Below are 27,161 nucleotides of genomic sequence, written 5' to 3'. Positions count from 1 at the left end.
TTAAAACTGGAGTATGATGAGAAACTAAGTGTCCCCGGAATCAAATGTATCTCCTGATGCAGCAATGAAACACAAGACCAATACAAAGCACAACATTATAAAGAATTTTTCTAAGCTATAGTAGGATTTTTTGTGTTTAGCAGTAACGTGATTAGCTGGTTCAGTGTACTTGGAGAGGCAGAATTCCTGATGAAGGGAAAAACACAGACAAAACTGGAGAAAAACTTACTGAAAAGTGATATGAACAATGAAATACAGACTACTGATAGCTAGAAATGTTTTTTCTGGCAGAATGGACCATGTGATGAGGTAAATTTTTATTTTTTTTTTAAAATTAACTGGGCTCATTTCCTGATAATGGCCTTTTTTGATTAGTCTAGAAATTACAAAAAAACCTGAACAAACAAACAGCAAAGGCTTCCCAGTTGATCTTTTTTTTTTAAAAAAAAAAAAAGAACTTGTCTTTTCAGATGAGACATTATGCACCTCAAGTACTATGTTCAGTTTTGGGCCCCTCACTGCAAGAAAGACGTTGAGGTGCTGGAGCACATCCAGAGAGGAGCAACAAAGCTGGTGAAGGGTCTAGAGAACAAGTCTTCTGAGGAGCGGCTGAGGGAACTGGAGTTGTTTAGTCTGGAGAAAAGAAGGCTGAGGGGAGACCTTATTGCTCTCTACAACTACTTGGAAGGAGGTTGTAGCAAGGTGGGCCTCAGTCTCTTTTCCCAGGTAACACATGATAGGGCAAGAGGAAATGGCCTCAAGTTGCTCATGGGGAGGTTTTGATTGGATAGTAGGGAAAATTTCTTCGCTGAAAGGGTTGTCAAGCACTGGAACAGGCTGCCCGGGGAAGTGGTTAAGTCACTATACCTGGAGGTATTTAAAAGATGTGTAGATGTGGTATTTGGGGACCTGGTTTAGTGGTGGTCTTGGTAGTGTTAGGTTTACAGTTGGACTCGATCTCAATGGTCTTTTCATCCTATATGACTCGATGGTAACAGGAATTTCTGTTCTGCTTTCCTTGGGTAGCCACAAGCAGTTGCAAAGGTCTACAAGGGCAGAAGAGTACAGCTAGTTTGACACATCAGGCCTCATTGTCACATGTTTTCCTGTCCTGGTTCCAGTGCTCACAAGAGCAGAGGACTGCTTTCAGTAGATAATCCGCTCCCTGGGAGAAACAGCTACTTTGCCGCTGCAGAAAGTTGATCACCTGGGTTTTTTTGTCTGTTACTCCTCAAAGAATCATATGCTTTTTACCTGGCAGCCTTTCTTTCATATCTAAGCCTTTACATGGCTGGGCCCCCGTCAATCTTGCTGATTATGTGATGCTTTTTGAGGGTCCCGATATATTTTCACAGCAGCTTCAATATGGGGTTGATCCATTTATTTGCAAATGATGTTTGGCAGGGGGAGCACGGAGGAAGAACTAATTTCTTTTACTGTGTATCTTGTTTTGTCAGATAGTTGGTTGACTCCGTGTTTCTTGCTTTGTGTTTTATTAGGCACGAGAATTTCTGTAACTCTGAAATTCTGAAAATTTCTGGAACTCTGACTGTTTCTAATACACTTTAATCTCTGGTTGGTAAAGGAAGTGGCATTTATTTTCATTCATAACTGCTTGCTTTTTATTCTCTTTTTTTTTTAAATAGATGGAAAAATTGGTGGATTCGTGGAATTCTCACTCTAGCTATGATTTCTGTATTTTTTCTGATCATATACCTGGGATCTTTTATGCTGATGCTTCTGGTAAGTTTGTTTTAATGCATTCTGCCATGCAGGAGTTACTTGATCTCTTCATTCATTGTGCCTAAGACAGCTGGAAGCCAACTGCACAATTCAGAGCAATTTGTCTCTTATTTGTGTAAATGTAAATACTTTTGAAAAACACTGGACAGGTTCACAACTGGGCCTTGTGGATTAAGAACTTGTTATATACTGTAATGATTTTTTTTTTTTTCCTAAAGCAGGAATTAAAGTATCTCTAAGATGTTGAACTATTGTTGCCTTGAAGTTCACTAAACTACTGTCATCCATTTCGTTGTCCAGTTCCCATCACCTACTATTTTATTCTTTGATGGTTGTTTTAAAAACAACAAAACCAAAACCAAACAAAAAACAAAAATAAAGAAATGATGACACAAGAGTTTCATTTTTGAGGCTACAAAAGCAGGCGGCTCTGGTCTCTGCTGTGACCAGCACTGAAAGGCTTTTCTCAGGCATGCTCCGTTGATTCCTTACTTCTCTGTGGAGCTGCCTTGTGGCCTTGGGTTTATCTGTAGAATGGAGCTAGATTGCTTTCCAAGGTACAGAGATAAAGTGCGTTTTTAGGTCATGAAGTTTACTACTACTACGACTACTACACTCTGCATACCCGGTCAGCGTTTGCTACTTCTTTCCATCATTTTTATTGAATAATGGTTTAACTATCTTTCCTAGTCATGGCAAGTAACAGGCAGGGATGTGGCTTCTAAAACACTGATATTGCTGCTTCTGGGAAACTGCTTTGATTTTTGTCTCAAAGTTTGTTTAATTGTCAAAATGTGATTTTACTTTTTTTCATGGCCTCCTGTGAAACACCGTTTGGATTGTATTACAGAATCATTTAGGCTGGAAAGACCTAGTTAGGTCTTTCCTTAGATCTTAAGATTCTTTAGATCGTAAAATCATTGAGTCCAACCATAAATCTGACACTACCAAGTCCACCACTAGAACAGGTCCCTAAGTGCCACACCTACATGTCTTTTAAATACCTCCAGGGATGATGACTCAAGCACTTTCCTGAGCAGCCTGTTCCAATGCTTGACAACCTTTTCAGTGAAGAAATTTTTCCTACTATCCAGTCTAACCTTCCCCATGCACAACTTGAGGCCATTTCCTCTTGTCCTATCACTTGTTACTTATAGAATCATAGGATGGTTTGGGTTGGAAGGGATCTTAAAGATCATCTAGTTCCAACCCCTCTGCCATGGGCAGGGACACCTTCCACTAGATCAAGTTGCTCAAAGCCTCATCTAGCCTGGCCTTGAACACTTCCAGGGATGGGACAGCCACAGCTTCTCTGGGCAACCTGTTCCAGTGCCTCACCACCCTCAGAGTGAAGAATTTCTTCCTTAGATCTAATAAAAATCTCCCCTCTTTCAGTTTAAAGCCATTGTCCCTTGTCTTATCACTACACACCCTTGTAAAAAGTCCCTCTCCAGCCTTCCTGTAGGCCCCATTTAGGTACTGGAAGGCTGCAATAAGATCACCCTGGAGCTTTCTCTTCTCCAGGCTGAACAGCCCCAACTCTCTCAGCCTGTCTTCGTAGGAGAGGTGCTCCAGCCCTCGGATCGTCTTCCTGGCCCTCCTCTGGACCTGCTCCAACAGGTCCATGTCCTTCTTGTGTTGGGGATCCCAGAGCTGAACGCAGTATTCCAGGTGGGGTCTCATGAGAGCAGAGTAGAGGGGCAGAATCACCTCCCTCGACCTGCTGACCATGATGCTTTTGATGCAGCCCAGGATGCAGTTGGCTTTCTGGGCTGCAAGTGCATATTGCTGGCTCATGTTGAACTTCTCATCAGCTAACATCTCCCAAGTCCTTCTCCTCAGAGGTGCTCTGAATCCATTCTCCGCCCAGCCTGTACTTGTACTTGGGATTGCCCTGACCCATAGGCCCTTGTACTTGGCCTTGTTGAACTTGAGGTTTGCATGGGCCTACCTCTCAAGCCTGTCAAGGTCCCTCTGGATGACTTCCCTTCCCTCCAGCATGTCGACAACACCACACAGCTTGGTGTCGTCAGCAAACTTGCTGAGGGTGCACTTGATCCCACTGTCTGTGTCCCCAACAAAGAATTTAAACAGCACTGGCCCCAATACCAACCTCTGAGGAACACCACTCGTCACTGGTCTCCACTTGGACATCGAGCATTGACCGCAGCTCTTTGAGTGTGACCATCCAGCCAATTCCTTATCCACCATGTGGTCTGTCCATCAAATCCATTTCTCTCCAATTTAAGGACAAGGATGTCATGTAGGACAGTGTCAAATGCCTTGCACAAGTCCAGGTAGAGGATGTCAGTTGCTCTTCCCGTATCCACCAATGTTGTAACACTGTCATAGAAGGCCACCAGATTTTTCAGGCATGATTTGCCCTTAGTGAAGCCATGTTGGCTGTCACCAATCACCTCGTTATTTTCTATGTGCCTTAGCATAGTTTCCAGGAGCATCTGCTCCATGATCTTGCCAGGCACAGAGGTGAGACTGACTGGCCTGTAGTTTCCTGGGTCTTCCTTTTTTTTCCTTTTTAAAGATGGGGGCTATGTTTCCCCTTTTCCAGTTGGTGGGAACTTCACCGGACTGCCACAGCTTCTCAAATATGATGGATTATGGTTTAGCAACTTCATCTGCCAGTTCCCTCAGGACCCGCAGATGCATCTCATCAGGTTCCATGGACTTGTGCACCTTCAGGTTCTTTAGATGGTCTCGAACCTGATCTTCTCCTACAGCGGGCGGTTCTACATTCTCACAGTCCCTGCCTTTGCCTTCTGCGACTTGGGCAGTGCAGCTGGAGCACTTGTCAGTGAAGGCTGAGGCAAAGAAGTCATTGAGTACCTCAGTCTTCTCCATATCTTGGGTAAGCAGGCTCCCGTTTCATTCTGGAGAGGGCCCACATTTTCCTTACTCCTGCTTTTATCACCGATGTACTTATAAAAGCTTTTCTTGTTGCCTTGGATGTCCCTGGCCAGATTTAATTCCGTCAGGGCTTTAGCTTTCCTAACCTGCCAGGACAATTTCTCTGTGTTTCTTCCAGGCTACTTGTCCTTGCTTCCCCCCTCAGTAGGCTTCTCTTTTGTGTTTGAGTTTGTCCAGGAGCTCCTTGTTCATCTGTACAGGCCTCCTGATGTTTTTGCCTGAGTTCCTCTTTGTTGGGATGCATCGCTCCTGAGCTTGGAGGAGGTGATCCTTGAGTATCAACCAGCTTTCTTGGGCCCCTCTTCCCTCCAGGGCTTTGTCCCATGATACTCTACCAAGCAGATCCCTGAAGAGGCTACAATCTGCTCTCTTGAAGGCCAAGGTCGTGAGCTTCCTCTGCTCCCTCCTTCCTGCCTAAGGATCTTGAACTCCATCATTTCCTTGTCATTATAGCCAAGGCTGCCCTTGAGCTTCACATTCCCCACCAGCCCCTCCTTGTTGGTGAGAACAAGATCCAGCAAAGCACCTCTCCTCATTGGTTGCTCTATCACTTGGAGAGGAAGTTGTCATAAATACATTCCAGGAACCTCCTGGATTGCTTATGCCCTGCTGTGTTGTCCCTCCAACAAATATTGGAGAGGTTGAAGTCCCCCGTGAGGACCAGGGCTTGTGAATGTGAGGCTGCTCCTATCCATCTATAGAGGACCTCATCCTCTCAGTCTTCCTGGTCAGATGGCCTGTAGCAGACCCTCACTGTAATGTTCCCTGTCCCTGCCCTCCCTTTAACCCTGACCCGTATGCTCTCAGTTGGCTCCTCATCCATCTGCAGATGGAGCTCCATGCACTCCAGCTGGTCATTAGTATAGAAGGTGACACCTCCTCCTCCTCTCCCCTGCCTGTCCTTTCTAAACAGCCTGTATCTTTCCATTCCAACATTCTGCCCTGCAGGTGTGTGTACATCTCTAACTTTTCTTGTTTATTCCCATGCTATGTGCATTTGCATAGAGGCATTTAAGTTGGGCCTTGATGAAGCTGATTTACTGGCTCGAGTGGCTGGAAGGCCTTTCTGCTGCTCTTCAGGTGCTCTGAGCACTGGTGTTAGCCCCCAACCCCTTCAAGTCTAGTTTAAAGCCCTGTCAATGAACCCCGCTAGTTCATGAGCAAAGACCCTCTTACTGCTTTGAGAAAGGTGAATCCCATCTGGTGCCAGAAAGCCTGATGCTGTGTAGGCCATCCCATTATCGAAAAACCCAAAACTGTGGTGGTGACGCCAGCCACAGAGCCATGGATTAATAGACTGGATGCGTCTGTTTCTTCCAATGTCGCAGCTCGCAACTGGAAGGAGAGAGGAAAAAATAACCTGTGTTCCAGATTCCCTTGCCAGCCATCCCAAGGCCCTGAAGTCTGTTTTGATTGCCCTTGGACTATGTGTTGCAGCTTCATCCCCACCCGCGTGGAAAATGTGTTGCATGACATTGTTATGACCCGAGTGCAGGACCTGGCACTGAGCCTTGTTGAACCTCATACCATTGGCCTTGGCCTATCGATCCAGCCTGCCCAGATCCCTCTGTAGAGCCTTTCTACCCTCAAGCAGATCAATACTCCCATCCAACTTGGTGTTGTCTGCAAACTCACTGAGGGTGCACTTGATCCCCTTATCCAGATCATTGATAAAGATATTAAACGGAACTGGCCTCAGTACTGAGCCGTGGGGAACACCACTTGTGACCAGCCACCAACTGGATTTAGCTCCATTCACCACAACTCTTTGGACCTGGTCATCCAGCCAGTTTTTAACCCAGCGAAGAGTGCACCCATCCAACCGTGATCATCTAGTTTCTCCAGGAGAATGCTATGGGAAACGGTGTCAAATGCTTTACTGATGTTCAGGTAAACGACATCCACAGCCCCAGCGGGGTCACTTTGTCACAGAAGGAGATCAGGTTAGTGAAGCAAGACTTGACTTTCGTAAACCCCTGCTGATTGGGCCTGATCACCTGGTTGTCCTGTACGTGCTGTGTGATGGCACTCAAGATGATCTGCTCCGTAACCTTCCCTGGCACCGAGGTCAGACTGTAGTTCCCCAGATCCTCCCTCTGGCCCTTCTTGTGAGTGAACATCACATTTGCTAACCTCTAGTTGACTGGGACCTCCTCAGTTAGCCAGGACTGCTGATAAGTTATGGAAAGTGACTTAGTGAGCACTTCCGCAAGCTCCCTCAGTACCCTTGAGTGGATTCCGTCCGGCCTTACAGACTTGTATGTGTCTAAGTGGTGTAGCAGGTCGCTAACCATTTCCTCTTGGACTATGGGGGCTTCATTCTATGGCCCATCCCTGTCTTCCAGCTCAGAGGGCTACGTACCCTGAGATCAACTGGTCTTACTATTAAAGACTGAGGCAAAGAAGTTATTAAGTACCTCAGCCTTTTCCTTATCCTTCGTCACTATGTTTCCCCCTGCATCCAGTAAAGGATGGAGATTCTCCTTAGCCCTCATTTTGTTGCTAATGTATTTACAGAAATATTTTTTATTGTCTTTTATAACAGTGGCCAGATTACATTCTAGTTGGGCTTTGGCGCTTCCAATTTTCTCCCTGCATAACCTCACGACATCCTTGTAGTTCTCTTGAATTGTCTGCCCCTTCTTCCAAAGGTCATAAACTCCCTTTTTTATCCTATATTGTCTTGAGACACTGGAATGCTGTTTCACCAGTATTATAGTCTGCATTATATTCTATACATCTGAATTAGTCTGGTTTAGATTTCCTATTTTTAGGTGAATGATGTAACAAACTGGTAATTAATTGTTTCATTGGTGGAGTATTTTTTTTCATGTGTGTGAACATAGAGCAAAAAAAGCCCCTTTAACACGTAGGTTGTTGTGGAGGGATGTTTTTTTCGCAGGCCTTCCTTTAGTAGTCTGTTACACTTCAGAATTGTAATAAGAAACAAAAAGGAATTAATCATTTTGCAGTGTGATTTGGTATATTCATGGTATACTTTGAAGTTGCAATCATAGACAAAGCTATCAAAAGATGAACCAAAAAGTAATTAAAATGAGTATAGAACTGGAATAGTGTTCTTCCTCTGTTGTACCATAGAGCAAAAACCTCTGTCTTCTAATGCAATAAACTGTTCATAAAGTTGACATTTGAGATTATGTAAAAAAGAAGAATGGAGGGAAAACCCAGTTTTGTTTATGAATTACTTCGCTTCACTGGAATCAAATAACTTACATTTCAACAAGCGTTGTCATGCTAAAACCAAGTCTTAATACTGAGACTGAAAACGCCCAGAGACTTGTAGAGAGGGTAATCCAGCAAAGTTTGGAGGACAAGCCCTGAGACTGCTCTGAAAAGTTGGGAGGCATGTTTTATGTTCGCCTGCTACTAAGGTAACAGGCACAGGCTTCCATGCTGTTGGACCCCGGTGTCTTTTTCCTCTGCAAGGTGCAATCCTTTAATCATAGAATGGTTTGGGTTGGAAGGGACCTTAGTGTCGCTCTTGTGTATAGCATTTAAGTTTTATAACGTAGACCGAGCAGAAGAAAGAGCATGAGGTAGGGGAGCTCCAAAACTAACACACTGAGGTGGTGTAGGACTATTTTAAACTGTGTTCACACCTTGAGCAAGATGAAATTTATTCATGAATGCAGGTGGTAAGAGGATACCGCAGAGCCAAGTATGCCTACATGCACAAGCGGAGTGAGTAGGTTCCTACTCCTGCCTCTGCTTGGAATTACTGATGACCTGTGCTTGGCAGTACCTGATATGTGGGCAGGGCGATCTGCTTGGTGACTGTGGATTAGACAAAGCTGGCAGAGTCCTTTGGAGCCCAAAGACTGACAGGACGTACTGACAGACTTGCACGGACAAGCACTGAGTTAGTGAGACTGGCAAAACAAAACGAAGGCTGTGGAGGGTATGATGGTCAGACTTGGGTTAGACGAGCTTTGCTTCTAATGGTCAGTGCTAATTGCCCTTAATGGGACACTGACAAGTGGGAGACCTGGGTGTCCGAGTTGTGTTGCGCAGCTAGTTTTTTCCATTGGGCCTAGAAAATATTTCTTAAACTAAATTTAAAGATAAAACTTAGTCAAAAGAAATAGAAGAGCCTTCTTTACAGCAAGGGCTTTTGACTTGCTGCTGCCAAACTGTTCAATGAAGAAAAGTCAGGAGCTTTCCCTTGTTTCATGAGCGTATTCTGCAACTAGCCCAATGTGATTTTTCTCAGCATGCCTAGTGGTTTTGAGGTTTTCGGGGCTTTTAAATGGAGCTTTAGTTTTCCTTGGGCTTGCTTTGAAGCTGTCTGTTTTCTGTGTGGAATTTGAAATCAGAGTAATTTCTCCCTTTAATGCAGGTTGCAGTACTATTTACTGCCTTTAAGAAACAACTGCAGCATATTTATGTAGTTTTTTGTTTCTCTTATTTTAGGTCTTAAGCATCCAAGTGAAGTGCTACCACGAAATCATTACTATTGGTTACAGAGTCTATCACTCGTATGATTTACCGTGGTTTAGATCCCTCAGCTGGTGAGTAGCAAGCAAGAACATAAGTAAGTAGGGATGTGAAACTTAAGCCTTCATGTTCCTTCGTATCCTGTCATGGTGGAATGATAGCTTTGTAGGTCATGTGTGGACATAAAACTTGACATCCATGTCTAATACGGGATTCTGTAGTTGTCTTCCATCTGTGACCTTGGACAAGTCACTTGGCCTTTTACTACTTCACATTTTTTCCTTGTTATAAATATGTGTATGTGTACACATACATGTATGTATGCATATATGCTTTAAGTCAGAACTGAGCATGTGTAAGCTATCTAAAAATGTGCATAGCCAAATAATCACCTGGTATGTATTACCTGAAGTGCTTTGGTTTTTTTTTTTGCTGTTAACCTTGCACAAGAAGTAAATAGAACGAGTACCTTAAAGGCTTCTCTTCATACACATGAAGAATTAAAATGATAACATACAAGTTTTAAATCCTTTCCAATCGTGCGCATAATCACACGACTCCTTAAATATAGTGTTGAAATCTAAAAGATGAAATTAATTTTTCTGGCAAAGCCCAGATACTTTTGGCAATGTCCAGCTTATTTAGAGTTGGGTAGAGCTGGGGAAATCAACTCTTCTTCTGAGATCTGGGAGGAAAAATAAAGACATTTGATTAGAGTCAGTGTTATGGGAAGGTGTTGGGCACACATAGTCTCTAAGGTGCTTAAGGATATAATTCTTCAGACATGACCTATGGTTGCTTTCATTTTGTGTTGGGTTTGTTTTTTTTTAAGGAACTGAAATATTTAGTTTATTCCCTGTCTCTTGTCACATTGCTTCTTCACTTCTAGAAGCAACTTTGCTGTGTAATGTGGTGGATTCCTGCTGTCAGTTCTTCTGTTAATGCTAATCAGTTCCCTTCTGGTCACTCATGGATTATCCAGGCGACTGATCTATTGTCTGCTTTATTCCATGCCTTCTGGATCTCCAGCTAGAGCAGACTCATACATGAGTGATTCTGTGGTCCTGCCAACATTTCTAGAGGAGGAGACGTGCACTGTGCCACTTAGTCTACTTTGGCAGTTGACCACTGTCACTTTCATACGTGGAGCTCAAAATCAACTTCTCCATATTGCCACACTAGTTAACATCAAAGCTCCTTTCAGGCCAACTTGTAGCCACCGAGACTAAATATTAAGACGACATTTCAATGAGATGAGAGAATCCTGTTTGTAGTCTGAACATCAACTATTTGACTTATTTAGAGATGTGAAGCTTTACAAAGTGAGTGTTAACATCTATTGAGGGGAAGAGGAGGAGTACTGGCAGCTCTGAGACTATGCGGAGATGCAGTTTGGAATCACAAGTTTTTACCTTCTGTTGGCTGACTATGGTAATAAGTCGAAGAGTATGTTACTTAAAGAGGTGCATCTCTTAGTAGTTTTGGATTTGCTATTGGTTTTCATTGAGTGCTGCCTTGGCATTTGAAGATCTCATTGTGACTTACCTCTGGAAAGCTGAGTAACTGAACTTGTATGAAAACCTGTGACAGAATTACTTGCTTACTGACTCTTTGAACTGAAAGGAATTTCTTTGAAGATCCTTTGAAAAGATATGGCTGAAGGTGACGTTTCACCTCAGTTGAACCTTGGGTGTGGACATAATTGCACAAAATTGGTTTTGAAAAAGTTGTAATAATAGCTGCAGTGCTAGTTAGTTAATGGATTTAACTCTGTAAGGTTATTGCTCCATCCAGACAGCTAAAAGGCAAAGCATGTGGTGGAGTGGAACAGGAGATGCAGCAGTAACTCTTCAGACACAAATCTTCAGGCCAGATGGCAAAAGTATACTTACATTCAGATGCTCAAGCCCCTTGTCAGATTCGTTGTCCTGTAACCTCAGAGGATTTGTTATGCAAGTACCTTTTTTTCCTGTTTGTAAGGCAGAAATCACAAGCTACCCCTATTAGGACGTGGGAAAAGAATATGCAGAATTGCTTGTGTCAATATCAGTGATAGAATCACAGAATGTTTTGGGTTGGAAGGGAACTCAAAGATCATCTAGATCAACCCCCCTGCCATTGGCAGGGAAACCCTCCACTACACCAGGTTGCCCAAAGCCTCATCCAACCTGGCCTTGAGCATTTCCAGGGATGGGGCATCTACAACTTCTCTGGGCAGCCTGTTCCAGGGCCTCACCACCCCCTGAGTAAAAAATTTCTTCTTTAGATCTAATCTAAATCTGCCCTCTTTCAGTTTAAATCCATTGCCCCTTGTCCTATCACTACACGCCCTTGGAAAAAGTCCCTCCCCAGCTTTCCTGTAGGCCCCCTTTAAGTACTGGAAGGCTGCTATAAGATCACCCTGGAGCCTTCTCTTCTCCAGGCTGAACAGCCTCACCTCTCTCAGCCTTTCTTCGTAGGAGAGGTGCTCCAGCCCTCGGATCATCTTCATGGCCCTCCTCTGTACCCGCTCCAGCAGCTCCATGTCCTTTTTGTGCTGGGGACCCCAGAGCTGAACGCAGTATTCCAGGGTGGGGTCTCACAAGAGCAGAGTAGAGGGGCAGAATCCCCTCCCTCGACCTGCTGGCCACGCTTCTTTTGATGTAGCCCAGGATGGTTGGCTTTCTGGGCTGCCAGTGCACATTACCAGCTCATGTTGAGCTTCTCATCCACCAACACCCCCAAGTCCTTCTCCTCTGGGCTGCTCTCAATCCATTCTCCACCCAGCCTGTACTTCTGCTTGGGATTGCCCTGACCCACGCGCAGGACCTTGCACTCGGCCTTGTTGAACTTCGTGAAGTTCTCAAAGGCCCACCTCTCCAGCCTGTTAAGGTCCCTCTGGATGGCATCCCTTCCTTCCAGTGTGCCCACAACACCACACAGCTTGGTGTCATCTGCAAACTTGCTGAGGGTGCACTCGATCCCACTGTCCATGTTACCAACAAAGATGTTAAACAGCACTGGCCCCAATAGCAGATACTCGTTCTGTACTTTTGGAATATCTGAAAAGGACTCACACAGGTGTGGAATATTCAATACTGTGGTGAAGGATGAAACAAATTTTCCAACTATATGCTGTTGTTTTTTTTCTAGTGTGTTTGCTTTAGAAATCGTCAAATTACAACGATTGGCTTGTCAGAGGAGACACTGACCCAGAAGTATAAGACTGAATTTATACTTGAATTTTGGTTTTATCGCATGTCTTTTCTACCCCTCTGATTTTCCTTTTGTGTGATATTTTTTTGTTTTGTTTGTTTGTTTTGTTTTTAAGAATTACACTTAAATACATGTTACCTTGTTAAAATAACTTCTGGCTGTTGTGTGTCATAGGTACTTTTTGCTGTGTGTGAACTACTTCTTTTACGGAGAGACCGTAGCTGATTACTTTGCTACATTTGTTCAGAGAAGAGAACAGCTTCAATTCCTAATTCGTTACCACAGGTTTATATCTTTTGCACTCTATTTAACAGGTAAGCGTAGGAAATGGCAAGAATGAAAGAACTTTGTGCTGCATTAGTTTCTGTGCTTATTTCTTTTTTTTAAAAATAATAATTGCTCCCCAGCTTTATGCACTTTCGGTTTCTTTTTCCTCTTGATGTTCGAGGAAATGAGATGTTCGCAGTTCCATTTTACCTGTGAAAGGTGAATATAAATTTTGCATTACACTGAGAAGACGAAAGCAGCCTAAACAAGTAGATGATCTTGAGAAAGTTGAGCTAATAGTGCTCAAGAGAAGTTGGCATGAATTAATTTTGATTGCTGAAGAACTGGGGCTCGGTGCCTGACTACATGAACGCTATTTTGGCAGTCCGTGGAGGTGACTTGTGTGTGTAATTGCTGTGCTGGGTTGATGCTTTATTGTGCAAGTGTTGTGCTAGGTCTACTCATATATTTTGAAGTGATTGTTCAAAATGCCTGAAGGCTTTGTTTTATCTTCAAGAAATTCAGATGATTGCCTCATGGATAGATTTTCCTCTCTATGCAAAGAAAGACTTTTTAAAAGCCTCTTCTCTGGGAAGAGTAGACATAAGCTGGCAGTCCTGTGGGGTATTGCTTTGTGAATATGTAAATACAGTCCACGGTGTTTCCAGCAATGCAGTTAATACTACTTTAGACTAAAATTAAATCAATTGGAGAGTCAGATTGGCCCAAGGAACAGAAGACTGCTGTGCTACAAATTCTTATTAAGTATGTTAAGAAACCTGATCTTCATGATGAGCTGTCAGTCTGCCTACCGTTAATATTTTTTTTTTTTTTAAACCAGTTGAAAATTCTACTTGCTGCTTAGATGGCAAACTTGAAACCAGCTTTTCCAGACTTGACTTTTTTCAGCTGGCTTTGGCTTGAGGAAACTAACTTAACTAATTCCTTGTGACCGCTGAAGGGCAGTCAGGGCAGAGAAGAGACAAGCCAGTCATGAGCAAAAGCAGGAGACAGAGCATAGCAGAGCCCCTTGGTGACTGTCACGTTGGGATCGTGGGGTCACTGAGGGGCTGTCTCCAGGGTTAAGGGTCTTCTGAGGCTCTGACCACTGCTGGCACAGGAAGTTGCCCCGGGGAAGAAGAGGTGCTCTGTTAGCCACCCAGGGTGCTTTTTTAGTCAGTTGAGTTCTCCAAGGCCTGTACTTCACACTGTGTTGCATGCAGCCATATTCCTGTCTGGGGGAAAGGGGCAAGCTGGTCTTTCCCTTTTAATTATTCAAAACCTGTCGACCTGGGTTTTGAGTGGTTTTCGAAGGTGATGGTCTCCTTCCCTAAAAATTGATGTCTACAATGGGACCTTGTAAGCGATGAAATGGATGCTTTTTACTGGTGTTAATTAAATCTTATTCTCTGATGAAAATAATTCTATATGTACGCTTAACTGAATACAAGCAAACGCTCGTAGCAGCTGCTTCAAGGGAAGAGAATTACTGGTATATCACAGTTCAGTGTAATTAAATGTAAGATGGTACAAACTACACTTGCTTTGTTTTACAGGCTTCTGCATGTTTGTTTTGAGTTTAGTGAAGAAACATTATCGTCTGCAGTTTTACATGGTGTGTATTACCCACTTTGCTGTGGTCACTCACGTTATGAATGTCACTAGAAACAGTCATGTCCTTGTGTTCATAAAGTAGCTTGAAACAGGGGTGTGGAAAATGTGTTTAAACTGACAGTAATATGAAATCAAGGGGTGTTGAGCTGTTCAGTATCTGTTCACCTTGCAGCTTATTATTATTATTATATCATGGGATGTGGCCTTTCAGTCACTACAAGCTGTCATTGGTGAGACCTTGTGCATGTACAATGTGATGCATTTCCTTTAGCGACAGGCTGATAGGAAGGAGATTCCTGGAGAAACGGGTGTATGTTTCCCTCCCAGGTCTGAAGCCAAATAGTTCAGCATAGTGTGGGAAGTGGTTCTTGTGACTCAGGTGTTACTTTGTAGAGGTCCTACTGAAGTACTATGAAGGGAACTTGATCTTAACCCCCTATGTGGAAGGTGTATTCTGTGACACTTCACAGCAGTTCTAGTCTTCTGCTCTGCTGTGCCTCAATAGATCATTAATCTATTAAAATAAACCAGTGTTATCATCTCTTGTATTCATTCACCTAATAAACAACATAGTAGCTAATCAAGCTCATGAACCTTTTTTTCATATGTGTCTTATAGGTCAAACACTAATTTTGTAACATCACAGGTAAAAACAAAGCAAAACAAAAAACCTATCCAAACCAAAACAAACTGAACAAAACCCACTGAACTCCCCCACTTCTATATAGGAAGGATTAGAAGCAACAGTAATGCAGTACAGCTCCTGTCTTTAGAGAACTTGAGCAGTTAGGCCATTGCACAACCTTAAAGATTTCCTAAAGCTCTGGGTGTGCAGTTGACCCCTCTGTTTCTACAGTGCTTTAGATGGCACTTCACTATTGAAAGTCCCTAATTCTAGACTAGGACTTAGCTGAGCCCATGAGTATGAGCATGTAAAAATATACTTTACTCAAAAGTATTTACTCAAGGGGAACTTGCCTGATAGGGAGATGCAGCTTTTCTAAGAGAGATGGCCTTTATTTTCTTCTTTATAATTTGCAAAAATAGTCCTCATCTTCAGAGTGACACAAGGCAAATATATTAATTTACCACAATTTTTTTTTTTCCTTTTTCCCCTTCTGGAAAGAAGGCAGATAAAAATGCAGTGTCCTTCATATGACTTAGCGCCTGCCCAGAAAACGTTAAAGTTTGACTACCTAAGAATTCCTGTAAAACAGAGGGAAGTCGTGTATCCACTGTGTGGCAACATAGTGTTTGGGCAGGCAAGGAGAGTAGCCATTTGTTTTTAGGTGGTGTTCCAGTATCACTGTACAAATACTGAAAATTTTTCTGTAGAGATGCTTTACCTAACCATCAGGTAATATTTTCAGAAACTTTTAGTCAGTGATTGCACCCCCCCTTTCATCCTTCTTGAGTTGTCGTAACTGGAAGTAGGTGCTGGCTGCCATAGAAAACACATGAGATAAGGGAATAAAAGAAGTAGGACATCCTGAGTATTAGCAGACGTAGACGTTTAGAGTACTTAAAATTGGTGTTTCATGGGAAAACTACTAGTTCTTGATTTAAAAGTTTTTGGAAGATGAAATCTATTGTAGCATCTTTACTGGTTTGGAAACTGCTTTATTGTACGCTGACACTACAGAATAAACACCAACTACATACAGTAACACTGAGGAAAATGACTGTAAAAATGACCATGTGCATAAAAATTAACACTTTGTTTTCACTAATCCTGAGAATTTTCATGTTTCATAAGAGGACTGGTATTCTGTTATGAGAGATATCCACATCTGCGTAACATGACTCTTTCATGAGTAGTTCATTGCCATTTTATTGTTACAGTTCTAACATGTCTGTTGTATGTATATACAGAATATCACATTGCTTACATTTCTTTGCTGCTTTCATGCTGAAGGTGTATGTCTTACTAAATCAGGCGTTAAACTGCACGTTAAAAAGTTCTGGGTGGAGGTAAGTGATGGGGAAACCTGCTAAAGTTTCAGTACTTGCTTCAGAAAGCTAGCTAACTTGTGATATACTGTATGCACACATCTCTTGCATTATCACTAGAACTGGCCTTTCCTGTGAGCTCCTAAGTAGCTCCCCTAGCTGACACACCAGTATTTATCAAGGTGTATGGGTCGGTGTTTTCACTAACTGTTGTGTTGTTGCATTGTTAACAGTTCGCATGGACTCATGTCACTTTGCTGATCACTGTAACTCAATCTCATCTTGTCATCCAAAATCTCTTTGAAGGCATGATCTGGTAAGGGGACAGTAATAAACTGATTTGTAACTCTATTGCATTGAAAGGGCGGTTCTTTTACATAGATCTGGTTAGGGAATAATCGTGGGAACAGTTGAAGCAGCACGAATTAAAGGAGCATTAGTGTCTAGTTGGAAGGGGAGTTGCAGGAATTGGGAGTGATGCGAAAGGTTACAGGAGGGGAAGCAGAAACCTCTTTAACTAGATTGGCAGCCAGAAGTATGATGGTTTTGAACAACCACTTCATTTACTTGCAAGGAATAGGATTACTTGTGTGCTTGGTTAGATAGTTTCCATAGCATTTTGCTGAATGGATGAATATCCAGCAATTCTTTCTCAGTTACTTGGGAGCTTCAGGTTGCTCAGAGCTATTGAAGTTGGACCATTTAATCTGAAATCTCCAATGTTACCACCTTCTCTGTTCAGATAAATTCAGATTACTTAAAATATTTTAAGAGTTTATATCTTGGATATTGCTGGATCATCTTAATGCCCAGTTTCCAGTGATACATTAAATTCTGATGATGCAGTTAAACTTGATTACTTAAAACCACTCATCAAAGAGAGGGTGTGTTTTCCCACCCCCCACTTGTTTGGGGACAGGGTAAATTACAAGTTGAGAAAGAAGAAACAAACACTTGGAAAATTATTTGTGTTCTTCCAAGGACATAATACTGCATGCTCTCCTTTCTCTTTTCCTGATATATGTACAACTGGGGAGATTATTGCAGAAAAGACTTGCTCATGGTTAGAAAGAAAACCCAAAACCCTTGACAAAGTTTGTATAAACAAATTATTTTCATAGTGATCATGTTCACCTGCCAAAAACTGAACCTAGTTGCCTTGCTAGCCTGCTATGTCTTATTTCCACTGGTGCTAGGCAATTTGGCAGATGGTCACAAAATCTGAGTTTTAGCTTATCAATACATCCCTTCTTTGAAAAGGGAACAAAAAGAGGTTAACAGGCTTGAGTAACAAATTCTGATGCTGTCTGCATGCAAAGAACACTTGGAAAGCTAACACAGCCTGCTCCAAACTGACAAGAGTTAAAAAAGGAAATTTTTTTTTTTTCAAATTTAGGTATCGTTAAACTTTACAATGAATTTGCTTGCTTTGATGTTACCAGTAACATTAACGTGTTTATATCTGTTGATTTCTTCTTAACTGTGGTACCAGTCTTCAAGCCTGACAGGAAAAACTAGCCTGTTCGTGTTTTAAGCTCATGCACCAAAAAGATATTTTAACTTGAACTAACGTGGATCTGTAATGGTCTTGATTGGCTGTAGACTAAAACCAGTACAGCTAAGCGTTCTGCTTGTGGGGGAGCTAGGTGAACATGTTATGAAACGTAATTCTTTCTAAATACTACAGAAAAATTTCCTTGAAAGAAATGCTGCTGTTCCGTTTCTGTCCTGTATTTAGATTCGGGCAGCTTTTCTTTTTCTCCATGAAACTTTTAATGTCTTTCTCTAGGTTTCTCGTTCCAATTTCAAGCGTTATCTGCAATGATATTACTGCTTACATTTTTGGGTTCTTCTTTGGCAGAACTCCATTAATTAAGGTATGTACTTAGGTGTTTCCTCACTAACAAGCTTTTATAATTTATAGCATTTTTGATAATTGTTCAAAAAGATGTTAATACAAAAAATGCTTTCCACGGTACTGCATGATACACGTCTTTGCTAAAAACCCAAGTCGACTATCTTGTTTCTGAAGATTTGTGAATGGAAACTGTGATTAATGTGAAAGCTGTAATTTCAAATAAGCTGCTAGGTCATATATACCCGTTCCTTGTCTGGTCTTGTTGATGTAGCACTGAGAAGGGCTCAAGTGGTAATCTTCCTATTCTGGTAGAATATGCAAAACCCCACAGAAAGCCATGAATTACTATTTTCATGATGTTGCCATGTTAACTTTTGGGTATTTAGTTGATTCTGATATTAAACTGCTCCTAAATTGAAAATGTGATTGAATTTGATGAACAAAATAGCTTACTATGCTAGTCTCCCTAGGCCTGCAGTTATTTGCTGTGTTAGTGTGCCAGTCTGTATGCAGGAAGCTAGTGTCTCCCGAGGAGCGTCCCCAGCAGTAGCTCTCTAACACCCAGGCTTCTGTTGCTATCTAAATGTGCACTTGCTAGCAGAGGTCTCCACCAGAGCCATAACACGCTTTTGCAGGTTTTCAAGTCTGCTTGAAGGACCTCAGCTGCTTACTCAGGGTCAGCTGTGGCCAGAGGCAGGCAGCAGCCTCCAGAAAGCAGCAGCAGATGGGAAGGGAGCTCTCCGCTCCCTCAAGCTGCCCAGTGGCACCAACCAAACTGTGGCACCGTCCCTCCTTGCCTGCAACAGGTCCTAGCTGTACTCCTCTGTCATGTTCAGTGGCTGCAGCTGCTGATGTTCAGTATTTCACACATACCTTTGAAAATACAAGGAGCAGCTTAATTTTCACAAACAAGGTCCAAAAATAGAGTAAAAAAGGGTTCAGTGATGCAACTGATGAGGCTAACGCTATTTCTTTTGTGCTTAGCTGTCTCCCAAGAAGACCTGGGAAGGGTTCATTGGAGGCTTCTTTTCCACGGTTGTATTTGGATTTATTGTAAGTAGCCACAGGACTTTCCTTGTTATAAGTTCAGTCTTCAACTTCCTGTTTTTACTTCAAGTAAAATTACTGACAAATTTGGACATCTGAAAATGCTGAAAGCCCAAGAGTTAGGGGTTCTTTTGGCTAGAGAATTCTGCCATTTTGTTACTAGCTGGAAAGGCTAGGCAAGGCTTGCACCTCTCCTGAATAGGTTATATTGACCATTCTTGCCATTGCTGTTACTGTATCTGGAATTGTTTTATCTGTTAGTTGCATCCATATTTTGAAATTTAAGTTTATTGATAGCGTTATTGATGCTTTGTAAAGTAATACTTTTGTATTGCATCCTTTATAATGACGTTTCTCTGGAGAAGTAGTTTACACTGATGATATGCATAGAAGATAGTAACAGCATACAGTAACTGTTACGATAAGTAATTTCTCACCAAGGTCAGCAGAACTCGTAACTGCCAAAAGTGGTAGAAGCGATAGTTCAAGTTATAACGGAGAAATGAACTGCAAAGAAATGATGAGTGGCTAACGTTTTGGGATTTTATAATGCAGAAACGTCCAGTAGATATGAATCTGAGAGACGTGAAAAGTTGAGAAATCATCACTAAGTGCATTGAATGTCCACATTTCTCTGCCTTGTTGAGGTATTCTTCAACTTAAACAGGCCGATTTTTTTTTTTTTTCTGGGTTTCTTTCTTATTAAAATGATTTTCATTATCCTTAGCTTTCAATGGCAAAACCATCCATTACAGTATGATTTTTGACTGTAACAAGGAATGCCTATTTCAGGAGTCCTTGTTTTGCTTTTCAGTTTTCCTATTTTTTGGCTCAACATCAGTACTTTGTCTGCCCTGTGGAATATAACAGTGAAACCAACAGATTTGTGACAGAGTGTGAACCTTCAGAGCTCTTTCAGATGAAGAAGTACTCTGTGCCGCCATTGCTTCAGGCTGTGTTGGGATGGGTAAGGAAAAAACAAGGCTTTGGTTAAAATTGAAACCATACTTCCCAGCTTGAATGGTTTTCTAAACCTTTTTAGGAAGATATATGAATGCTGGTAAGGCTTGAGGGGTAAGAACTGAATCAATAACATGAGTCTCTCTGTTGGTGAGATGGGAAAGGTGGTCACCCAAGCAGAATTGAAATGCATTGCTGGAGTCACCTGTGGAAACCCACCTGTGTTGTGGCCTGTATTCTCTTTGTGCTGGAAATGAATGTCACTTTAGCGTTTCGCAGACAAACCTATTTTGAAGAGCAGCTTTTACATATTTGTGGAAGGTGAGCAAAGTCTCGTCATGGCCCAAATTAGTAGCAAGCTTAAGTTACCTTGTAGAACTTCATTCAGTTTTCAGCTAGTGTGTAACTGCTGTTAGGGTTGGACTCGTACTTACTTCATGGCATAACATCTTGTGCGTTAGTGCCACGACTTCTGTGCTGCGTGAAAAAGGAGTACCAGTAATAGTTCCACACAAAGTAGTCACCGACCCTTTTCTGCACACCCAGCCTGCAAAGTCTTTTAAAGTGAGCTGTTGTATCTTTACCTGTCAGGAAACAGGTCAATTATCCTACCATACAAAGCAGTGCTTCCAAAGTCACAGGCTCCGGAGGCTCTCCAACAGGAAGAGAATACCAAATAGAAACAAACCTAAGACTAAGAGTAATTAACGGCTACAGTTGGTACTTAGAAAAGCAAGATCACATCTAGAAGGAGCTCTGATACTTTCATACCAACTGAACATACAGTTGCTTCAGGGCCTGTGAGGTTGATTGCAAATTTAATAAGGATTTTTCAGCACAGAAACATAATGTGGACTGAGCAGAGAGCAATCTTACTGTGTCAAGCTATGTTGTGTATTTTGATAAAGGGCAAGGAGATGGGAACGCCCAGCTCTGTGCTAGTCAGTTAACCCTAAAAAGAGATGGTTGTTCCACATGCACTTCCAGAGTGCTTTTGCCAGGCTTTCAAAAACCTTTTGAGGAGACAACTAGTTTAGCACTCTTTCTATAAAGTCAAATTGAATCTACTTGTTTGGGCAACTGCCTGGTTTTGGTTTTCCCTCTGTTACTCAGTTCCTGATGTTCTCTCTCCGAAATACGACCAGATGTTATGTTTGGAAGACATTTTGCTTGGTGTCAAATGATGTCAAGTTCTCTCAACAAAACTGACTTAATAATTCTAACTCAGACTTTTCTGTTTGACCAACTGGGTAGTTTAGCCTAAAAGAAAAGTGCCGTAAGACAACTGCACAAAGTAGTCAAGAAGTTAATTGGTGTTGGCCAGCTGTGATGCAAATCAGAAAGACAAGGTACAGGAATTTTCAGCTACAGATGGTGTTTATCAAGACTTGCCAGGTGAGGCGTGCTCTGCTCTCAGGGATAAGGCCAGCATAGCATTCCCTCAAAGGCTGGAGCTTGTACCATTGACTTAAAGTGCTCAAAGCTAAGTTACAAAATACCCAAAACCCAGAAAACCCAAACAAACAAAAAAAACCCAATCAAAAAAACCCAACAAAGCCAAAACACCCCAATCAACAAAACCCCACTTTTTTCTAACCAGTGTAAGGAAGGAAAAGAGGTACCTGTTGCCAGTGAAGTCTCTTATCTGTAAGAACTTGAATGGATCAAAACAGATTTCAAGGCTGTGAACAGGCTGAGGAGAGCAATATCTGTTTAAGTGCAAACCAAGAAGTATTAATGGGGGTGAACCACCTGTCTGCCATTGTTTGCCGTGTAGACACGAGGGTGACAATGTGGCAGACTAGTGCAAAATTCATACCTGTCTTGTGAGAGCACTTGAAGGAGGTGACAGAGAGTTGCGTGAAGGGGACAAGTTTGTGGAGAGCATTGGCCCACTTCCTAGAGCAAGACTAGGAATTTGTGGAAGGCTCCTTTGCTTACAGGAAAAGGAGCTGGACAACAGAGCCAGGAAAGACTAGAGAGTCCCATCGTATATTCCAGAATTATTAGTTATATTCCCTATGATCGACTAAGGGATTGGCTGAAAACCACATTGTTTCTTGAAGGTAACTGCCCTAGTAACCCCGAATACTTGTTCCTGTTCCTCTGACTAGACCTTTCAGCAGCTTTCTACAGTGTGTCTACTTTTCCTTTCTTTACAGTATTACTTTGTGTCAGAAAAACTGGAGCTTTGTGGACATTTGCTCTGTAACAGCCCCATTTTAAAATATTTAAGCTTAAAATGCCTGCAATGAAACTTATTGAAATACAGTGCTAATTATGTTTCTTGTAGGAAACGGTGAATATGTACCCATTTCAGATGCATAGCATTGCCCTGTCAACTTTTGCCTCATTAATCGGGCCATTTGGAGGATTCTTTGCAAGTGGATTTAAAAGAGCTTTCAAAATCAAGGTGCGTGATGGCTCCTGTAAGCCAGTTTTGTTCTGGTTTTCTCTTTGAATTACATAAAATGGCAGGTTGGGATAGGGTGGGATTTTTAATGGTTCATTGTAGTACCTAATGTTTCCAGTAAGGTGTGATGATGTTGGAGCTGGTTTTAGCAGCAGCAGCACTTAGTTTTATCGGCTATATGAATGTGTTATTCTTAAAACTTTGCGTAATCAACACGTGACTTGAGTGTTGGAAATTTACGCATAGTTCGGTTTCACGTTTTGTTTGGTCGATAATTGCTCTTCCAAGTCACGTTGCTGAAGTGGTTTAGGCAAGGAAGACGTGCGATATCCTTGTCATAAAAGGCAGTCCCCCTTCAGATTGTGGCTGGCTGTGTTTTACCCATAGTATTTGTGTCGTACGCAGATGCCGACTCGCCAGGTTCACCAAAGCATGAGATGTTTGGCTGCCTTTGCCAGTACAGTGCCGCCTTGGCACAGGAGAGTGTGTTGGCAAACGATGTGATGTGCTAACCTCTGTTTATTGCAAGGTGTGCGCTGTCGCTTGTGGCAGTGTTGTCCCTGGCTGGTATTAAGTGGCAGCAGGAGTATGGGAAGAGGGCAGCCCCAAATTTTCTCCCGACCTCCTTTGTGTCTTGGTAGGACTGCCGTAATTCTTATCCTGTTGCTTGTTCTTGGTCTTGTTGTTGTTCCCTATGTCCACCAGTTTTGGCATTGCAAATGCTTTGCACAGAAGCATATAAACCTCTCTGTTTGTGCTGAACTCCCATACATGTGCTTTTTCTTACGCCGGTCCGAGCAGCTTGTCTGGCACTTTGCTAGCTACAGCCTCGTGCGCTGTCATACCTGTGGCCGGGTAGCAAAAAGACTGTTTGTGTGAAGAAGGGCTTTTGGGGGAAAAACAAGCTTCTGAAAAGCAGCACTTATTCTTAAAGTAGAACTTTAAAAAGTAGATTTTTTTTTTTTTAATACTGCTGGGCCCCAAGGTGCTGTTGGGAAGACAGGGATATTGTGGAATTGTTACTGAAGGCAGCTCATAGGTTGGGTTAGACACTCCATGCCTGCCCAGTGCTGGAGGGCTGGAGTGGCACCGGCACGGGACTGGTTTAACTTGCTGGCGGTCGCCCCATGTGAGTAAGGTCAGGGTTTTCACCCAGTGAGTACACAAGTGAGTGTGGATGTCAAAAAGGATCTATGAGGGCAGTTTGGCTGATACAGCTATTCTGCAGACATGACTGGCTAACACAAAGGTAGCGTATTGAGCTTTGCATCAGAAATATTTTTCTTTAAAGTAGTGAGAACTTTTTCACTACAGGTTTTTTTTTTGATTCTGTTAAATATGTTTATACTGTATGCAGACATTATGGTTTTTAACCACAGTTACCAAGACCACAGTGAAAAAACCAGCAGGCGAATGAGTAGTATGACAGTGTTAGACAGTGGAAAGAGTCCTCAGGTTACTGCTTCTCTGGTAGCAAATATGTATTCCCTGGTAACAAGTGCTTCAGCAGCAGCTGCCAGTAGAGGATAAAGCACTAAAAGCATTAAAGAGGAGAATTAGATTCTGCAGAGGCAAGAAAAAACAGCCATTAGCTGAAGAGGCTTGCTACAAAATGAAGTTTGTGTAGGCACACAAGTGTACTCAGTACTGGCAAACCTGCGCCTGACCTGCTGCTGTCCTCTGGTGGGATACAGGGGACAAGTTGCTTCATCTCTTCCTTTTCTTCTCACCCCTTGACTCCCTTTTGCAGTTAAAAACTTCTTTAGCAAAGGCGGCTCTTGCTAACCTTTGGCCCAGTGCAGTGAAACCGTAGCTTAATTGCGGCCTTAATGTGCTGCTGTCAAGCGATGCATCGTTAGTGTGTTTCATTGGAATCAATGTCTTTTTTTTTTTTTTTACTTTTTTTTTCCCCTCCCTCTCTCCCCGTCCTTCACACCCAAAAGGATTTTGCAGACACAATCCCTGGGCACGGTGGGATAATGGATCGCTTTGATTGTCAGTACTTGATGGCCACTTTTGTTCATGTCTATATCACCAGTTTCATAAGGTATGGGATCGTTACGATATTAACTACCTTCAGCTGTACCATAGTTACTTCATACGAGTTATGTTCCACACTGTTAGCGTAGCACAGATTGCAGGTTTCTAAATTTTCTAAATCTGATTTATGCAATAATTTCAAATACGGAACTATTAAGAAAACGTATCTATTTTTATAACCTATAGAAAAACATTTGTGTGAGGTTCAAGCTGTGCCTTAATATTTCTCTAACTGCTGTTTAAAGGTAACCTGTGTACCCTAAATACCAGAAAGTTTTGTGTAGCAGCCTTTTAAAAGTTTTACTAGAATTTACTGATTACAGGGAGGTATGAGGATGCAATTTTGGGCAGGAGGGTTGCTGCAGCATCTGCTTTCCCTATGTGGTTCCTAAAGAGCCTGTAGATTGCGAGGTTGCAGCTCTTCCTGTAAACTTCAGTATTTCTCAGGCACTTGATTTGGGATTTTCTTTTTAAGATGAAAACACTCTGGTTAAAGAGAGGAGACAGCTTCTTAAAAGTACTGCTCGTCTTCCCTGAACCACACCAGCTTTCAAGAAGAAATCCTGGCAATGACAATTCTCTTACAGTTAGTCACTTTAGTTCCTGGGATAGAGAGGGATCAAGGGGCTGAGGTGTCCAAACTGATATATGCCCTTAGTTTTGTAAATGCATGTGGCTAAATAATTATTAGATACCTAATTGTCAACAGATTCTTTGTCTTGTATTAAGTCCATCTTAAAAGCAGAATGTAAATAAGTGACTAGCTAAAAATGAGGCTGTTATTTAGAAAAGTTTGGTTTAATTTGTGGTTTTCTTTACTGATTTGGCCAACTTTCTGTTTAGTTCAATAGTACACAGCTTATCTGGCAACAGACACCAAACTAAAAAAGATCGGTTGTTGAAAAATGTTGATTACAGTGAATAAGGATGAATCAATGAATCTTATTTGTCATAAGGCGCCTTAATATCCTCATTTGACAGCAAATACAAGAAATGCTTTTTAGTTTCTGTTTGGATTGAGCTAAGGAGCATGTATGCTTTGCCAGAAATGCTCAGCCATGCATGCTGAGGAGATAGACTGGGAGAAATCCATAACTTGATGTCCCCCAAAAAGGGAAGGCATTGTTTGTGCAGCAAGAGGAAAACAGAAAGCTGTCAAAAAGTTTCTTCAGAGCTGCTGCTCACAAAAAAATTTCTTTTTTCATTAACAGGGGTCCAAATCCCAGCAAATTACTGAAACAGCTGTTGATACTTCAGCCTGAGCAACAACTAAGCGTGTATAAAACCCTGAAATCTCACCTTGTCGAAAAAGGGATCCTGCAGCCATCTCTGAGAGGGTAGTTTTTTAAAACAGAGGACTAGAAGAAGCCTCCATTTGTAAGAAGTCTGTGAAAAAGCATTGCAAATGTGCACATAGATAACAGCTACAGGAAGAGTAGTTTGTGGTCTGGAAAAGGTGAATGTTTCCTGACATGAATGTGAATGCTACGACTTCCTATTACGACACAGAAGATCTCCGACTCCTAAAATAATTAAAATGCTTGCAGAGTAACAGTACACGTGCTGTATATTTTAGTTCCTGAAGGGGATGGCAGCAGTCTTCCTTCAGCACCCAGCCTGACAGGCTTTGCATTTAAAAAAAAAAAAGAAAAAACACCGTCAGTTTTTAATGAGTTATTTAATGTTGTTTATCTTAGCAATACGTTTTTGGTCTCCAGTGGTTACTGAAGCGTAAACAGATGAGGCAGGCAGTCACTTTTATGTAGCCCAGTGCTGAAATTACAGTTGGCCAGAAAATACTTGTTAGCCTGGTCAAAGGGGTACTTGCAGCCTGCTGTATCAGACTACCTTTATTTACTAAATCGCTATGAAGGCTGTACTTAGCTCTGTTTTTAATTAAACAGCTTTCTTACAACACTGTTTCATGCTTTCAAGAGAAAGGTACCTTTACTGAAGTATAGCTGGGCTGTTTGGGCTGTGGAGCTGCTATTTTTTTTGGTTAATGTTACGGATTATAAACAAGTGTCTACATCCAAGTGTAGAGATTACCTGAGAAAATGGGATTCTCCAACGTGGTAAACAGATTGGGGAGAATCTGGAGTTTAAGCCCTCAGTTTCCACGGCCTGATCAGTGTCTGAAGACAGTAATTCAAGCCTTATTCCTTGTGCCTCTTAACTACTGCATAGAATGGGGGTAATCCCTTCTTTTTAAAAGCACTCCGGGGTCCTGAGTAAAAAGCGAAGTTTAAGTGCTGTTTTATTAATGTGTTACTCAGTGAAGGCAGAAACTTTTATTTCATGAATGTGCACAGTGCAAGCCAGGACGCATGGTTCTTCTGCTGCGTGTTATTATTTATTCAGAAGATCCTCAGGTGAGCTTGGGGAACCACATAGGTGTTTGAACGGAGAATTTTTATAGAAAGCAGCTATTTTGTAGACTTAGTGGGGCATATGAGGAAAGCTGATGCTCTGTAATTCTCAGTCCTAGCTGTTTTCTAACTTTTTTCATCGTGACACGTCTTGATGCAAATAAAAATATAAACTTTTTTGGAAATGACAAAAATGACTCCTGTACAAACAGAAAGCACAAATGCCGATTTTGTTTTGGTATACTGTAACTTGATACAATTTAATTTTTCCAACTAATTGTAAATAAGTTTCTCCTGCAGTGAATGTACCAATGCCACGTGTGTC

The 27,161-nt window shown here is 42.0% G+C and overlaps 1 protein-coding gene across 3 annotated transcripts in view; it reads left to right on the top strand.

The window, feature by feature from the left end:
- The window catches only part of CDS1 (CDP-diacylglycerol synthase 1), a 36,490-nt gene extending 10,682 nt beyond the window's left edge, over positions 1–25,808 (top strand). For all 3 annotated transcript variants that reach the window (XM_086611851.1, XM_086611850.1, XM_086611849.1), the window contains 11 exons: positions 1,647–1,743; positions 9,100–9,197; positions 12,493–12,632; positions 14,142–14,200; positions 16,383–16,465; positions 17,939–18,026; positions 18,992–19,060; positions 19,869–20,021; positions 22,308–22,427; positions 24,371–24,474; positions 25,679–25,808. In XM_086611851.1, coding sequence (XP_086467977.1) covers positions 1,647–1,743; positions 9,100–9,197; positions 12,493–12,632; positions 14,142–14,200; positions 16,383–16,465; positions 17,939–18,026; positions 18,992–19,060; positions 19,869–20,021; positions 22,308–22,427; positions 24,371–24,474; positions 25,679–25,808 — 1,141 coding nt within the window. The remainder of the gene's footprint in view (positions 1–1,646; positions 1,744–9,099; positions 9,198–12,492; positions 12,633–14,141; positions 14,201–16,382; positions 16,466–17,938; positions 18,027–18,991; positions 19,061–19,868; positions 20,022–22,307; positions 22,428–24,370; positions 24,475–25,678) is intronic.
- The last annotated feature ends 1,353 nt before the right edge of the window (positions 25,809–27,161 follow it).

The sequence above is a fragment of the Tauraco erythrolophus genome, chromosome 5 (genome assembly GCF_009769465.1).
Source record: "Tauraco erythrolophus isolate bTauEry1 chromosome 5, bTauEry1.pri, whole genome shotgun sequence".
Lineage (NCBI taxonomy): Eukaryota > Metazoa > Chordata > Aves > Musophagiformes > Musophagidae > Tauraco > Tauraco erythrolophus.
The sequence above is the reverse complement of the archived record's forward strand: the minus strand, read 5'-3'. Positions and strand labels throughout refer to the sequence as shown.